Raw genomic sequence first — 17,430 nt, forward strand, 5'->3', positions numbered from 1 at the left:
TCCTCGTGGGATCCCAGCACTTGCAAGGCGAGGATTTAGCCACTAGGCTACCAGGCCAGGCCCTTGTTCATAAAGTTTTAATCCCATTAGGTAAAACTGTTTGTATTCTCATTTCTATATAAGTGACATACATTTAATAGAGACTTAAAATATTTGTAAATGACAACTCTGAACAGAAACATTACTAGACTAGAATTACTAGACTAGAACTAGAACATTACTAGACTAGAACATTACTAGACTAGAACTTACCCTGATTACTTTACTTGTAGGTTCAGCTTGCTGGAACAAGTTTACAGGCCGCTGCTCAGTCTTTAAATGTACAGGTAAGCTGGGATGTGGGATTATAGGTCAGATTTTAAATTACAGTCTTTGTGTTTTTCTAATTTTATATAATCAAAATTTTATAACAAGAAATTCTTAGAAGTGTGATTCTTGTCAGTAAACTGAATCCCATAAATATCTGAATACTGATAGTTATTTTTATTAATGGAAGTGAGTTTTATGTTCTGATACTGTGTGTGAACCAACTGGATCCAATCCAATCCATACTGGATTATCAGGAAAAGGGGTCTTAGGTTAGAATTTTCTGGGTTTTTGTTTCTTTTTTTAAAGCTATTTTACTTGAAACTTAAAGTTACAAAGAGACAGAGACAGCAGGAGGGAGAGAGAGCTTCCATCTGTTGGTTCATTCCCCAAAGAGCCACAAAGGTCAGAGCTGGGCTGGTCCAAAGCTGGGAGCCAGGGTAAAAGGACCCAAGTACTTGGGCCATCTTCCGCTGCTTTCTGAGGCCATAAGCGGAGAGCTGAGTCAAAAGTGGAGCAGCTGGGACTAGAACCAGCACTTATATGGGATGCCGGGATCACAGGTGGAGGATTGGAGTGCTGTGCCACTGTATCAGCCCCAGGTTAGATTTTTCAGTACTAGCTGTGTGACCTTTGGCAAATCACTAAACTTCCTGGGGCTCTGTGTTTTCCAATCTGTATTTAAGCAGAGGCATATCTAAGATTTTCAAGGTTCTTTGCTGTATTATGTTATACTTCTGAAAATTGCAATTAAACCTTGTTGGATACAGGCAAAATTAAAATGAAAATTAGATGAGGCTGCTTTGCTTGTGTAAGCTATATGACGCAGTATACAAAGTTCAGGTGTTGCACTTCAGTCCACAACATCTCCTTCAACCTGCTATTTTCATTATAGCATGTAGGTACCTAACATACAGAGGAAAAGCAGTGTTCTGGAAGATTGATTTCAGTGTTGCTAGTCTGGGTTAAGCATTTCCTGAAACCCGGTGGAATATGGAACTGGTAACACATGGAAACAAGGATAAAGAAAGGAGATAATGTGACCTTCCTTTCTGAGGTAGAAAAGGCAGAAAATTGCCTTGGTTGCCATGGTAAACTTTCATCCCTTAGAGAGATGTTGGCAAACAGGCTGTATCTCCAGTGCAAAATGTTTACAGTCCTGCACTGTAATTATCTCTCAGTGACTGGCAGAATTAATCACAGCTTTTATGTTAATTAGCCTTGCTGCAGTCCCCAAAACAGGTGGAGGGAAATATGCAAATCTATGCAGGATTTTAATACTCTGCATAACCAGTTTTAATTACCATTAAATTTTCTCTCAGTACCTCTTTTAGGAATATTTTCTCTTTCTCTCTTAACTGCAGTGTTTTCCTTCAAGCTTAATATGTTACTTCATGGTAGATTTGTTAAGTTCACAGTTCTTTAAAATATTAGATGAAGGATTCTGTGGATTTAGTAATTGGTCTCTGAGACGATATATAAAGAAATTTCAGACTGACAACCAGGCTGTGCCAAAATGTTGGTATGGATAGTCAGGTGCAGACTTAGAGTCAAATGTATTCTTTTCTCCACTCTTTGTTCTTTCTTATTTCCAAAGGTAAGGATTTGGGGTTGTAAAAAAATTCTGTTCATTTATAGAGGAACAGCTCATTTTTTTCTTGCCAAAAGTTATAGCTGCAACTTTGCTAGTACTGAAATCAAAAGTCTAAAAGCCTAATACGCAAGTTCTGAGGAAAATATAAAGACTTACAAGAAAGAAAAAGAGAGAAACCAGAAAACTTGTAACTGAATAAGCCTGTTTGTGTTGAATTTCTGTTTATTTATTTGAAAACACAGAGCTTCCCTCTATTGGTTTGTTCTCCAAATGCTTGTTAAAATACCAGAGGGCTGAGGCTGGTAGACAAAGCTCAAGCCAAATTTCGCATGTGGGTGGTAGGGCCCAGCTACTTGAGTTGTCACCACTGGTTACCACAGTCAACATTAGCAGGACGCTGTGCCCAGGAGCCAGAGCTGCGTCTCAGACATAGGCACACCAGTGTGGGCCCTGGGCGTCCTGACCAGCATTCTGTCAGTCAAAAGCCCACCCCTCCATTTCAAATAATTCTTAAAATATAAAATGACAAGTGAATTTCTTGTAATCAGCTATTGAAATATTTTGTTTCCTCTCCCACCCCACCCCAGTCCAAATCTAATGAAGAATCCGGGGATTCCCAGCAGCCAGGCCAGCCTTCCCAGCAGCCTTCAGTGCAGACAACCATTCCCCAGACCCAGCTTATGCTGGCTGGAGGACAGATAACCGGGGTAAGTTTTTGCTAAGAGGGTTGTGATCAACTAGCTGTGTGTCAGAACAGCTCCCCATAGTTGGCAGTGCTCTCAAGGAACTTTCTGTATTCTACAAACATGGAAAAGAAATTGTCTTAGTTTTGAGTTTTCGGGGCATTTTTTATATGGTTTCATATGTTCTGGATAAACTAAGGACTTTTCTTAGGTTTTTCTTTTTTCTTTTTAATATTTAATTTTTTAAAAATTTTTTGGCAGAAAATTTTGTTTTCAAGATTCATCTGTAACAGACAGGAAGCAAGTTGATGGCAATGGTAAAAGTCCAAGTGAAGACAGTGGTTACCCTTGTGGACAGAACAGTGAGTGAGTGAGGAGGGCACAGCAGCCTGCCTCTGCCCTGCTGATTTTCACTTCATTGATGTGGGAAAAAAACACAGGTCTTTCTTCCAATTTATCCATCATAAGCTTATTAGTATAAACTAAGGACGTTTCAGAATCCACATTTGAGTTACTACTTCATCATGCGAAGGAGTCATTATCATGTGATTGAGACAGTTAAACTGATGAAATGATTGTTGATGTGACATTATGACACCGTTGCAAGATAGAAGTTACAGAATAAATTTAGTACTACAATAGCCAAGCATTTTTTCTACGTCACTATGTAATGTTCTGAAATAAAGCATGGTCTCGCATCCTGGCTCTGGAACTTAATGTACAAGTACTTATGGATTTCCCTTCTGTGTCTCAGTTTCCCTTCTTTAAACTGCAGCTGTTACTGTGGCCATTTCACAATGCTGTTGTGAAGTTTACAGATGTATTAAAGTTTATAAGAAAATGCTTAGCATTCAGCGTTTGATACTTTCACGTATTTTAATTGGTAATAATTCACATTGATAACTATGTTTAGTTTTTGACTTTTCAGCTGTTTTTGCTGTAAGACATTGTTCAAAATATTTTTCCACTGTTAAAGACTGGTTTCTTAAATTATCCTTTTAGTGGGGCTTTGGAACATGCTAAGGAAAGAGTTATTCGATTCATATCTCATCAGCCATCAGAATATTCTGTTTTCTTCATTGTGGTTAAATAAATTTTGACAATGGAAAGCTGTTTCAAAATAGTTTATAAAATCCCATCCACTGCCATTAGTATATGTCTGTATATACTATATAAAAATAATGTATACATATATCTTGAAGGGTATTAAATGGTTTCATTTTGATTCCTGTATTTCTCATGCAAACTGTGCTGGATCTTTTTAGGATGGAGGGTTGTGCCATCAAGTTTTTGCCCCCGAGTATTATATGATACCTTTTTGTTTGGTCAAAATGTATTACCAAAAGAATGATAGGATACATTTTTTACCTTGATAGAAGTTTATTTGAAACAGGTTACATTATGAAAGCAAGTTCAAGTCTATTGTGAATGCATCTCCTGTTAAACCTTTAGGGAATTTTTTTTTTCTGTTGTGGTAACTAGTGTACAATAGTTAAAGGCACTTGAGCTCGTAGATTCTGGGGTTTGTATTAAACCTGGGCATTAGGATTCATTTGCATGTGAAGAGAGTGGCTGTCCCACCTGTTCAGTAGAGATAATGTTGGCAAAGGGGATGTAAAGTTGCAGTCTCAGTACTTTCAATATCAGAAATGACTGTGTTAAGGAAGGGCCTGCAGGGAGACTTGGAAAAGAAACAAATGGACTTCAGTTTTCCTTAGACATGGCTTAGGATATACGGAAATAATAGAATATGGCAGAGATGCCCACTAATGGGAAGCAGCTGGGCCTTATCAGTTCTTTCCATGGTCATATCCAGCATCCTTGCTTCTCATTCATCTGCCTAATCACTTGCTTTTCTGTTGAGTGTAAATTTCTTTTCATATCCTGTCAGCATTGATTCCTTCCCCACACCCACCCTTTGCTCACTAGTTAATTACTTTTTTTTTTTTTTTTGCCTGAAACATAGGGCCCTGGTCAAGCATGAATGATTGTTTAAGGCCAGAGTTAGGACCACCATTTTAATTTGAATGTTCTGTTGGCTAGTTGGGGTCTAGTACCACTTGGACTACCTATTTCAAAGCAGTTGGCTTGCCTTAGGCCCTTCTCCTTCAACCCTTTCCTGTTATTCTGATTTTGTTTAGCTCACTCTGACGCCAGCCCAGCAACAGCTACTACTGCAGCAGGCCCAGGCCCAGGCCCAGCTGCTGGCTGCTGCAGTGCAGCAGCATTCTGCCAGCCAACAGCACAGTGCTGCTGGGGCCACCATCTCCGCCTCCGCCGCCACGCCCATGACGCAGATCCCCCTCTCGCAGCCCATCCAGATTGCCCAGGTGAGTGAGGCACCCTACAGGAACAGAGGGCAGGTTTTATTTCATATCATGCTAACTTTCTGATTGTTCGTGTAAGCCATTGAAAGCAGAGGCGCTCTAGATCACGAGGTAAACGGTATCCTCCTTTACCATTGAATTGGCAAGAACACATTTGCTTGCTTGTTCAAGTTGACATTGGAAACACATAGCTGATTTGATTATTTGAATACTGTTTATATTAAGTGACAGTTCTTGAGTAATTAGTTGGCATATTTCTGAAGCAGGAGATTACTGTATTTATCTTAATTAGCTAATTGCAGCAGGCATGTACATCTTTGATGTGCTCTGCAGTGAGTATTGCCACCGAGTAGGAGGCGCACTGCAAGCCAGCTCTGCCTCAGCGTGATTGGCATTGCCTGGAAGTGCGCTAGAATGTTGCTCGGTTTTGACTTCCACTTTTTAGGTCAGTTTCTAGAGATAACAAAGATGTGTTTAAGAGGCATAGAGAGTAACACCACAGAAGAAAATACTCATGAGAAAAGTCTCTTAAGTCAAAAAAAAATATATAGTTAAGTCAGTAAAATATATGAAGAGAGATTGTGTGTCTATTGGTGAACAATTGTTTCTCCCTTACAAAGGACTCAGAAATGGACTTAAATTATAACTAGACATTTCAAGAGAAAAGTATAAAGAATACAGTCTTTATCAAGATCATGTTTTGTTTTGGGTCACTCTTTTCATTGCCAAATAAATGTCTTTAATGCCTGAGTGGGGAGGCCTATGTATATTGACATTGTCTAAATAAGACAATGAACATAAAAGCACTTAAGTTATAAACACTAATTCAATGTAAGGTGCTATTGGTGTGTTGTGAATCAGACTTATATATGGTTAACTTTTTTAAGATTTATCTGATTGGAAGGCAGGGTCACGGCGATAGGAGAAACAGAGAAAGAGAAATCTTGCATCCACAGTTCACTCCCCAAATGGCCACCATTGTCAGTCAGGCCAGACCAAATCTAGCAGCCCCAGCACTAGGGCCATTCGCTGCTTTCTCAGGCTGGATCCAAAGCAAAGGAAAAGAGACTCCAACCGGTACTCTGATACGGGATGCCAGCGTTACAAACAGGGGCTTAACATTCTGAGATGTAACCCTGGTCCAACTATTCTTTTTAAATAATTTAACAGTGATTTCTCAGTTGATTTGGGTAAGATAGTGTCAAATTTCATGAATCATTGACATTCTTATAATTTATAGATGGAAATTCAGATATGGCTCTCTCAAGTTTTACCTAACAAGAGAAAACTCAACCAAATACTTTAAAATTTTCATTGCATGATTTTTAAAGCCCACAATGTATGTTTAAAAACAGAACACTAGGGCCCGGCGCCGTGGCCTAGCAGCTAAAGTCCTCGCCTTGAATGCACCAGGATCCCATGTGGGCGCCGGTTCTAATCCCGGCAGCTCCGCTTCCCATCCAGCTCCCTGCTTGTGGTCTGGGAAAGCAGTCTAGGACGTCCCAAAACTTTGGGACCCTGCAACTGCTTGGGAGACCAGGAAGAGGTTCCTGGTTCCCGGCTTCGGATCGGCGCAGCACCAGCCGTTGCGCACACTTGGGGAGTGAATCATCGGATGGAAGATCTTCCTCTCTGTCTCTCCTCTCTGTATATCGGACTTTATAATAAAAATGAATAAATCTTTAAAAAAAAAAAACAGAGCACTAGCATTTGTTCAGAGGAAATTTTAAATGATTTGTGACAATTAGGCCTAACATTAATTCGTGCCTATAATAATGGTAGGTCCTTGCACAGGTTCCTTGTTTCTTTGCTGGCTTTATGCAGCACACCCAGAGCACACACCCTCTGTGGATATACAAGCGATGCTAGGAAACTAATTCTTCTCTATGTAGATCTGTCATAAGTTATCAGCTACAACCAAACAAACTTATACTTCAGAAACTCCAATCTCTGTTTTAATTCTGATTTTTCAGGATCTTCAACAACTACAACAACTACAGCAGCAGAATCTCAACCTGCAGCAGTTTGTGTTGGTACATCCGACAACCAACTTGCAACCAGCACAGTTCATCATCTCACAGACGCCCCAGGGCCAGCAGGGTGAGGTTCTCGGCAGTTTCCCAGTGGTGTACACACTGTCCCCTTGAGGGAACTCACACAGCAACTAGTATCATTTACGCCCTACAACCACTTCTTAGAATAATGTTCTAATTCAGGCCTATTTCATTGAAATTAAAATGTTTATAGCAAGAAAAATATTTTACAAAAAATATACTACATTATTGAAGTTGCACTTCACATTTATTGGCTATAGAAGAAGAACCAAGAGTTTGCCTAAAAGTCTAAATGAAGTCATGCTAAACATAAAATGGCTAAGTAGCTTCTAGTGCTTTGACAATTTGTCATTGGAATGTATTCAAAGAGTATGAACTGAGCACTGAAGGGGTATAATTCTGAGACTCCCTTTAAAAACAAAAAGTTTGAGAAGAGAGGGTGTTAATGTATTAGAAACTTCGTGGATTTATGGATTATAAAAATCGTTACCATGAATTAATTTCTGTCTCAATAATAAAGTTTGACCATATTTATAAGATTAGTTAATTAAATCAATTTAGAAAGTGTCTGAATTATTCATTGGTTTATGTCTACCATTTTTTTTTTTAATTTTGTAAAGGCAGATTTATAGAGACGGAGGTACAGATATCTTTTGTCCACTGGCTCACTCCCCAAGTAGCCACAACAGCCGGAGCTGAGCCTATCTAAAACCAGGAGCCAGGAACCTCTTCCGGATCTCCCACACGGGTGCAGGATCCCAAGGCTTTGGGTCATCCTCTACTGCTTTCCCATGCCAAAAGCAGGGAGCTGGATGGGAAGTGGAGCAGCCGGGATATTAACTGGCACCCATATGGAATGCAAGCGGTTGCAGGATGTGGATTTTAGTCACTAGGATATCACACAGGGCCCTATGTCTATCAATTCTAAAGAATTTGGGGGGTTTGTTTTTATTTTTGCCTTTGCTCTCATGATCATTTATTCCAAAATCTTCTGTTGTCTAAATGCATACTGTGTGGCACATATGTTCAAGACTAAAAGATACAAGAATCTGATCTGGGAACACCTCAGACAAAGTTTCTTTGGGGATCTCCCCAGTCAAACTGCCAGACTTAGAACCCTATCCAAGAAAAGACAGAGTACAGGACAAGTCAATCAACCACCCCAGCCATATGTTGGCAGTGAAAAACAGGGCAAACTGAGACTCTAAGATGAACTGTGTCAATCAGTGAATTCTTCAATGACCTTATCGTGCTTGGAGTGGTGAGATTGGCAGCAGTTCATAACTGTTGAACTATAAAACCACTTGAGCAAGATCCTCGGAGCATGCCCCACATCCGGGGCCTGGGGTGGGTGGGAGACTGGGTGGGGTTTCTCCCTTAATATTCCCCCTTTACCTCAGATATATGAAGGAAACATGTGGAAATAATAGTCTTACTCACTTTCCTGTAGCCCTTGAACCTTTTTACCCTAGTTAACTATGTAAAGATTGCCAAAAATATAATAAAAAAATGGAAAAAGTTAAAAAAAAAAGACTAAAAGATAAGCAAGTCAGTTTTCCCTCTGAGTTCAGTTCAGTAGCAGAGAAAGACCTGCCATCAGTGTTGGTTGACAGACACAGAATTCTGTGGTGTCCAAGACCTTTGTGATCAGAGATGCCTTCTAGGCACATTTGGGAGAATACATCTACAGGCTTACAAAACAGAGACTGTGTCAGTCTTAGAAAATGAACAATACCCACGAAGCTCAGAGACATGGAAGGAGAATCAGTAAGCTGTACTTTGACTGAGGTGCAAAAGACTTGGCAGAAATCAGATCATTTACAAAAAAAAAAAAAAGGAAAAAAAAAAGCTTACCTGAAATTTCTGTGAGTTTGACCTTAGATTTAGAACTTAGAAAAATAGGTTACTAAACCCTTCCCCCCCAGAAGTTTAACCATCACTTTTGGGATTCTGATGTTAATGGACTGATGCTTCTGTTCAGGAAGTCTGCAGGGTAGATAAAATCATAGATTTCAGTGAAAAAGTGATGTTTCCCAATCTGTATTTAGAAAACTCACGCTGAATCAGAGGAAGGGAAAACGAATGGCTAACAATGGCGAGTATAATACTGGCTGGGAGACTATTGCAGTAGTCTGCTGAGGTGTGGTAAGAGCTGGGTTGTCATTATGGGCATAGAAAACAGAAGGCAACTTGGCAAATGCCTAGGTGGCTGATGGTCGATTAATGATGAGGAAGAGGCATCTAGGTAATTCCTAGGTTTTTAGGAAAGTATGAGTGTTGTTGAGCCTTGTGAAAAATGTATATGGACTAATGGAAGAGCCTTGGTATAATGAACCCTTTTGATACAGAGTCAGAGGAAGATACTGTAATTTCAGAGATCATAAGCTGATGGAAAATGGTAGTCCCAATGTAAGAGAAGTCCAAGACAAAATGAAGAAATGTCATAGTTTGAGACTTAGATCAAGACTAAAGTATGTGTATTAGATTTGGTTGTTACTAAAGCCTGAAGATCCAATGCGATCACCTTCATTTACTTTTGGCAAAGCCAAGGATATCATTCTTTTTTCAAATCTGGGACCTCACTTTATGAGGTTATTTCATAAAGTTGTAACAACTTGGGCTGACATTTGACCTGGAAGTTGGGACTGCAGTTGAGGGACTCCCTCCTTCCAGATGGAAGTACCTAGGTTCAAGTCCCAGCTCTGCTGCTGGTTCCAGCTTCCTACTAGAGCATAGCCTGGAGGGCAGCAGATAATGGCTGAAGTTCTGACGTCACTGCCAGCTGCACGGAGGACCCGGACTGACTACTGACTGCTGGCATTAGCCTTTCCCAATCCTGGCTGTTACCTGCACTTGAGAAATTTACTAGTAGATGAACAATCTCCCCATCTCTCTTTATGTCTACTTCTCAAAGAAAAAAAAAAAAGTAAAATAATTGTCAAGAAAGTTATTTGTCACACAAATGACTATTCATTCTGATTCGGGAATTTGCAAAGGCATTTGTAGTTCTAGTTCATAGCGTTTCCCCCAAACTTCTTTAAGACTGGAAAGTAGGGTCCAGTGTGATGGCTCAGTGGCTAAATCCTTGCCTTGTAAGCACTAGGATCCTATACTGGTCCTGCTTTATGTCCTGGCTGCTCCACTTCTCATCCAGCTCCCTGCTTGTGACCTCAGAAAGTAGAGAATGGCCCAAGGCCTTGGGACCTACGTAGATGCTGGAGACCCAGAAAAAGCTCCTGTCTCCTGGCCTTGGATTTGCTCAGCTGCTTGCGTTGTGACCACTTTAGGAATGAACCAGCAGACGGAAGATCTTTCTGTATCTCCTACTCTCTGTCTTTCCAATAAAAATAATTAAATCTTTTTTTAAAAAAAAAGAATGGGAAATAGTACAGAGTAGAAAATACTGATTGACTGAAGGGTCAGTGACCTTGATCAAATCATTTAACTGTTTGGATTTTCGTATTTAACTTCTCTTCTTGTACTTCATTTGTGTGAGTAAATTATGTCACATCCTGAAGATAATTATGCTGGAGTCATTAGAACCATAGACTCTAAAACATTTGGGGAATGTTAATTTTTCTGTGCCTCAATTTCTAAATCAGTAATAGGACTATACATTCAGTATTTACCTAATGTAAATACTGTAAAGATTGAGTGAGTGAATACAAGTAAAGCAGCTTTCTAAAAGAAGCTGCATACACAGCCACCTATGAAACTTTCCTATTCCCGTTATGACATGAATATGATTTCAGTATCTTCATCAGTCAGCAGGTTGTAGACACGTCAGCGCAGAGCAGGAAGACACACTCAGTTTGTTCTTTCTAGTAAAAGGAAAGCAAAGAACCAATTTGAAAGTAATCTAGATTGTCTGTACCACTGCTGCTGAGTTGTTGTCATTTGTAAACAATATATGACCCATAATCCGTTTTCTAAGATAATTCAGTGATGTAAAGGATTAAAAGAATGGAAATACTTTACAAATGTTTTCAGGAGTGAGATTCATTGTAATTAAATGCGCCAGAAAAGCTAAAAATCCAAAGTGCTTCTTTGACCTTGGCGAGGAGAACAAAGGTTTGATGTGTTGAAGTTTGGTAATGTTTTCAACATGAAAAAAATCTTCCCGTATTGATTTAATTTCAGCAAGAGAAATATAAGCCATTTTCCAGCATTGCCAGAATTACATTTGTGCTACTTCGAGTTCTGTGATACATTTCTGAACTTGAGTCATGAGTTACAGCAGATTTTTATTTTGCCCTTTCTATCTTTATAGTTGTCCTAAAAATAATTAAAGAAATGTTCTTTGTTAGGAAGCTTACTTTTCAGGTTGCTGTTTGTGTTTTTAATGACTTGGGGTAAAGAAGACGTGGCAAGAAGGATCGGTCCTTACAAAGGATCTCTTAAAACTCAGTGGGCCGTTTTGCTATTTTCAGCTGACCTTGTTTGGGGAGAAAGACTTAAGACTTAAATTTTTTTTTTAAAGATTTAGTCACTTTATTACAGTCAGATATACAGAGAGGAGGAGAGACAGAGAGGAAGATCTCCCGTCCGATGATTCACTCCCCAAGTGAGCCGCAACGGGTCAGTGCGCGCCGCTCCGAAGCCGGGAACTAGGAACCTCTTCCAGGTCTCCCACACGGGTGCAGGGTCCCAATGCATTGGGCCGTCCTTGACTGCCTTCCCAGGCCACAAGCAGGGAGCTGGATAGGAAGCGGAGCTGCCGGGATTAGAACCGGCGCCCATATGGGATCCCGGGGCGTTCGAGGCGAGGACTTTTTAGCCGCTAGGCCACGCCGCCGGGCCCTTAAGGCTTAAATTTAATCATAAAATATAATACTAGGAACCAAAAGGACCCTTTGGAATTACAATATCTGAATGAATATGGTTAGTTTTGAAAAGACCTTCCTTGGGTGAATGCTAGCAAAGTGGTTTAAGCTGCTACTAAGGATACCCATGTACCCATGTCTGATACAGGTTAGAGTCCAGGTTTCTCTGCTTCCAATCCAGCTTCCTGCTCCTCTGCCCTCTGGGAGGTGACAGACAAGTGGCCAAATGCTTGGGTTCCTGTCACCCACAGGGGAGATAAGCATGGAGTCCGTGTTCTTGACTTTAACCTGACCCAGTTCCAGCTGTTAAGATGTTTGGGGAGTGGACACTGCTAAGATTTCTCTCCTCCCTGTCTGTCACTCTAGTTTTCAAATAAATATTTTTTCCTGTTGTCACAAATTAATAAAAATATTTTTTGCCTAAACTTTAAAATAATTCACATGTTCAAGTGCCCTGTCTTTAATGACGAGACCTAATTTCTTATGTTTGTACTCACCTCTCTCTCTGTTATATTTGATTACTTTTGAATCTTTAGCATTTTCAGTTTTATCAATGATGTGAAATATAGTTTTTCTTCCCTTGGACTACCCCTCAGGTTTTTTTCAAGCCAGTTAAATTTAATATTTTTGTCCAATCAGTGAACAGTTTGTTAAGTGACTACTGAGTGTGATATAGTGCTCTAAGTGTTGGAGGTAATTGATTTTGAATGAGATAATGGCCCTGCCCTGTTTAGGAGATAGCAAAAAGTTAACATGTGAACAAATTGTTTAAATAGCAGTAAGTACTAAAAAATAGATTAATAGCCATCTGATAAAAAATTAATGGAGTGCAAAATCCTCTCTGGAGCAATGACATTTAACCTGGGGCCAAATGATGATGAGTGTGGCTCCACGTACGGATCTGGATCTTAGAGGCAGAGTTTGACCTAGTCAGGGAGACAAAAATAAACCAAGACCAGGGTAGCTGGAATTTAGTGAGTGAAAGTAAGTGTTAAGAGATGAAATATGAGAAATAAATGAGGCCAGATTACCTAAGGCTGCCCAGATTTTCTTAGTTATAATTTGATGTCATTAGCATATTTTAATTGGAAAGGGATGTAGTGAAAATGATCGTTGTAAGTAAGTATTCTGTAAGGTTGAAATTATAGAGACTGTAGAGCATCATTCTTATTTATTTTTTAAATCTTTCTTTTGAGAATTTGTGATTGCATGTACTCAGGTGTTTTTTTGTTTCATACTTTGATTTATTTGAAAGAACAACAGAGAGAAAGAAAGGGAGACTGTTTGCTAGGTCACTCCCCAAATAGCCACAACAGCCGGGAGTGCATCAGCCTGTCTGAAGGGAGGCAGGGACTTCCCTCGGACGGACGGACGTTAGAGGGCGCTGTTTCAGAGTTGCCAGGCCTGGTGCTGCAAGAAACTGCTTTCTGCAGCACAGGCATTCCATGTGGGCAACCACTCTAGGCCCATCTCCTCCACTTCTGCTCCAGCTCCCTGCTGATCACCTGGGAAACACAGCACAAAATGGCCCATGTATGTGGGCCACTGCTACCCAGGTGGGAAACCCAGAAAAGCTCCTGGCTCCTGGTTTGGCCTGGCCCAACCCCAGAAGTTGTGGCCATTTGAAAAGTGGGCCAGCAGATGAAAGATCTCCTTCTCTCTGCAAAATCCTTCTCTCTGCAAAATCTGCCTTTCAAATTTAAAAAAAGAAAATCTTTTGTCGTTGCTGTTTTTAAAATTGAATAGCTGTGATAAAAACAAACACTCCAATACGGTGTGCAAGTGTCCCAAGCTGCAGCCCACCCCACACTAAGAGTTATTTAATTTGATCAAAATTGCTGCTCTGTTTCATTTACTGCTCAGTTGAACAAAAGTCAGTTACCTAGAAAATTCAAACCTGCCTAATATGTTTATATTATTTGCAATGTACATTATGAAATATTTTAATAACTTAAATTCATACTGTACTTAATCAAAATATCTGGTATGTTTAAATTTTTTGGCTGTTGTACGACATATTCCAGTATTCTACAAAATCAAATTTAGTAGCCTGAGGAAATCTGTTTCCACAGATAGTTTTATCACATATTTCCATAAAATGATGTAGGGGTGGTGTACTGTTTTGGATTATTTCTAACATTGCTCATACAAATAATCCTGTATTTAGTATTTTAGCAACAGGTATTCTAGGTTGGGTCTCTGTGTGTAAGACACTTAAACTAAAAAGGCAAGGGATCAAATAGTTGATCACTTACTGCAAACATGGCAATGGTCCATATTTCAACTTTTCGGTGTTTGCTGTTGTCAGAAAACATTGCTGGACTACTTACCAGTAATCATTTATGAACTCTAGGATTAGTGCAGATTGAGTATTCTGCATTTTGATTTTTGTATAATCAAAGACAAGTGTTTGATAAAGAGGACTTGGAAAGGGCAGCTTCCAGTCCAAGTATGGCTTGCTCCTTGCATTAAGTAGGCAGTCATCTGGTCCAGAGTCTAATGAATTCTACGTGAGGAAGTTGAGCTCTTTTTGGAATTTGCAATGTGCTTTCATATTGAATTGTTCTTCACTTTCATCCATGCCTTAGTAAAAATAAAGAATTGGCCTCCAAAGAGCTTATTCAGACTGCACCAAAGGCATATTCGCTGTAATGCTCCATTCCTTGCCCGAGTTCTATTTAACAAGATTGAATTTTAGGCAGATAAGACAAGAGTTTTGAGACCAATGAGAGCATCAAGAGATCAATGAGAAATTGTCAGACCTCATTTTTATTCTGTCTTTTGAAAGTAATCTTGAACAGTTTGGGCATAGTGTGTTTTTATTTTACAGGTCTCCTGCAAGCGCAAAATCTTTTAACACAACTACCTCAGCAAAGCCAAGCCAGCCTCCTGCAGTCGCAGCCAAGCATCACTCTCACGTCCCAGGTGAGCTTGCTTCTGCTGGCTTGCTTCCTCTTTTTCTGTCAGCCAGATAAAGCAGTGCTAGCAGTTAAAGTATTCTTTGAAAATATTTGAAGACTCTTCTTTTCTGACATGTTTATAAGAAATAACTGCTGCCAGCAAATGAGTTGTGCATTGGTGTCAGAAGTTATCACCACTGAAACTGCAAGCCTAGCGTCCCAATTGAAACTGTCATTGGCTTTTGCCCTTTATCAGAAATGGCGAAGAAATTATCATCTTCATGTATGCACTTTCTTTGTTCTCACTTAGTATTGCATTAGGTCATTTCCACCACTCATATGATCATTGGAAAAGCACAGGTCTTAAGACAGGTTTAAATTACTAGCTTCGAGCTGCTTCTTCCTAACTCATGATTTTGAGCATGTCATTTTACCTCCCTCAACTTTATGCCTCCTTTGTAAGTTGGTATCTGAACTGGCTGATCCTAAATCCCACCTGCTCCTCTTTGCACTGCTGGAGATATCACTGGATATCAGTGCACTGCTACACTTGACGGAATTCCAACAGTTTGTTGTAAGAACTCCTATCACTCAGAAGTAGGATGGAATTGTCTTGATGTGATAAGGGCATGTGCAATATTAAAAAAGAAATGAAAGACCGTATGGACACCCTACGATCTGGACCCTGGCAGGATAACCAGTGTTAAACATGTCTGTTCACTAAACTAAAGAATCTGACAGTGTAACAAGATAGGAAAAAGAAATACAGAACACGTAGATCAGGAAGGAAGAAGTCAAGCTGTCTTAACCGGTAGAAAACATGATTGTATAGAAAGCTAATAGAATAAATGAGTTTAAACTCATATAGCACAGGAAGTCAGTTTTCAAAAATGATATCATATACTACAAATGACCATTTATAAATTAAAGTTTAGAAAAAAATATCCACAGCCTTTTGGGATAAGCTCAACAAACTAGATTTATAAAATAGGGCAGGGCTGGTGCTGTGGTATGAGTGAAGCTGCCACTTTTAGCACCCATATCCCATATGGGCACGAGTTCAGATCCCTGATGCTCCACTTCTGTCGTGTTCCCTGATAATGTGCTTAAGAAAAGCAGTGGGAAATAGCCCATGTGCCTGAGCCCCTGCACCCACATGGGAGACCCAGAAGAAGCTCCTAGCTTCAGGCTGGCCCATTTCTCTGTTGCAGCCATTTGGAGGGTGACAACAAGTGAAGCACCCCTCTCTTTGTCTCTCCTCTCTCTCTGTAACTCTGTCTCTCACATTTTTAAAAAATTAAATCTTTAGAAAAAAATTATGAAATATTGCTGAGTAAAATTGAAGAGCTATAAAAATAGAGAAATGTGGCATTAATCAGAAAACAGAGCTAATTGAAATGTTTACTCTGAAATTGATCTCTGGATTCACAAATCCAGCAACTGTTTTTGTAGAAATCTGATTGTTGTTTCTACCATATGTTTGAAATTGTGGAAGATAAGTAAAAGTTATACATTTCTTAAATGAAGTTGCTTTAAAAAATTAGACCCATAAATGTAATACTAGTATATCAATAAAGATATTTCTTATTATAACTTAATGAAGTATAGGTCCACCTATATTTGACCAGCCAATTTTCCAGAAATATCACCCATTTTAGTGGGAAATGGCAAATCTTCTATGGTGGAGCTAAAGCGATTAGTTTTTTATAATCCCATCCCCCAATAAAGACTTTTATTTGTTACCATATTCAAAGAATAAATCAAATAAATCATATCCTAAGCTTCCAGATGAAAACAGGAAAAAAAAACTTTGTGTACTTGGTTAAGACAATAATTTCTGAAACAGGACAAAAAAAATCCACTGATCATAAAAGAAAAAAAAAGCAGGTAAATTTAATTTCATAAAAATTAAAAGCTGCTCTTAAGAATATGAGAAGGAGGGCTCGGCAGTGTGGCCTGGTGGCTAAGGTCCTCGCCTTGATCCCATATGGCTGCTGGTTCTAATCCCGGCGGCTCCACTTCCTCCGGTCTCTCCTCCTCTCAGTATATCTGACTTTGTAATGAAAAAAATGGAATAAATCTTTTAAAAAAAAAAAAAAGAATATGAGAAGGAAAAGCCACAGAAGAAAGTGTGTCTGAGAATAGTCTCATATCCTAGCATCTCAAGCACTCATGCAATTTAATAGTAAGACAAACTGAAGGAGACAGAGGGGAAAATATTAAAAATCCTTTGTTGAAGAAGATACATGAATTCCAAAAACTTGTAGTCATGAGGGAAATGAAAATAAAATCACTACACAATCCCCAGAATTAATAAAAATTACAAGGCTATATGATAAGACCGACTGTTGGTGAAAATTTAAAGCATATAGACCATTCCTGCATTATGAATGCTATTGCAAAATGATTTGTACACTTTGAAAAGTATTTTGGCAGTTTCTTGGAAAGATATATATTACCTGGCAGCTCACCCATTTTAGTCCTTGAAGCAGAAGCCTTTGTCCACACAAAGACCTTCATGTGAACATTCATAGCGGCTTTATTTGAAAACAGTCGAAGTGTCCTTAAGCTGGTGACTAAATAACATGAACTTTGGCGTATCTATCTGACCGAGTACTATTCCACAGTAAAAACAAAACAAAATGTATTTCTGATACATACAAGATGTATAATGAAAGACACCAGATGCAAAACATTATATATTGTGTCTTTTAACTATGTGACATTTTAGATAAGATAGTAC

The 17,430-nt window shown here is 39.3% G+C and overlaps 1 protein-coding gene across 10 annotated transcripts in view; it reads left to right on the plus strand.

Moving 5' to 3' along the window:
- The window catches only part of POU2F1 (POU class 2 homeobox 1), a 163,047-nt gene that overhangs the window by 116,311 nt on the left and 29,306 nt on the right, over positions 1 to 17,430 (plus strand). For all 10 annotated transcript variants that reach the window (XM_058660589.1, XM_058660588.1, XM_058660586.1 and 7 more), the window contains 5 exons: positions 273 to 326; positions 2,488 to 2,607; positions 4,725 to 4,913; positions 6,884 to 7,010; positions 14,618 to 14,712. In XM_058660589.1, coding sequence (XP_058516572.1) covers positions 273 to 326; positions 2,488 to 2,607; positions 4,725 to 4,913; positions 6,884 to 7,010; positions 14,618 to 14,712 — 585 coding nt within the window. The remainder of the gene's footprint in view (positions 1 to 272; positions 327 to 2,487; positions 2,608 to 4,724; positions 4,914 to 6,883; positions 7,011 to 14,617; positions 14,713 to 17,430) is intronic.

The sequence above is a fragment of the Ochotona princeps genome, chromosome 2, assembly GCF_030435755.1.
Source record: "Ochotona princeps isolate mOchPri1 chromosome 2, mOchPri1.hap1, whole genome shotgun sequence".
Classification (NCBI taxonomy): domain Eukaryota; kingdom Metazoa; phylum Chordata; class Mammalia; order Lagomorpha; family Ochotonidae; genus Ochotona; species Ochotona princeps.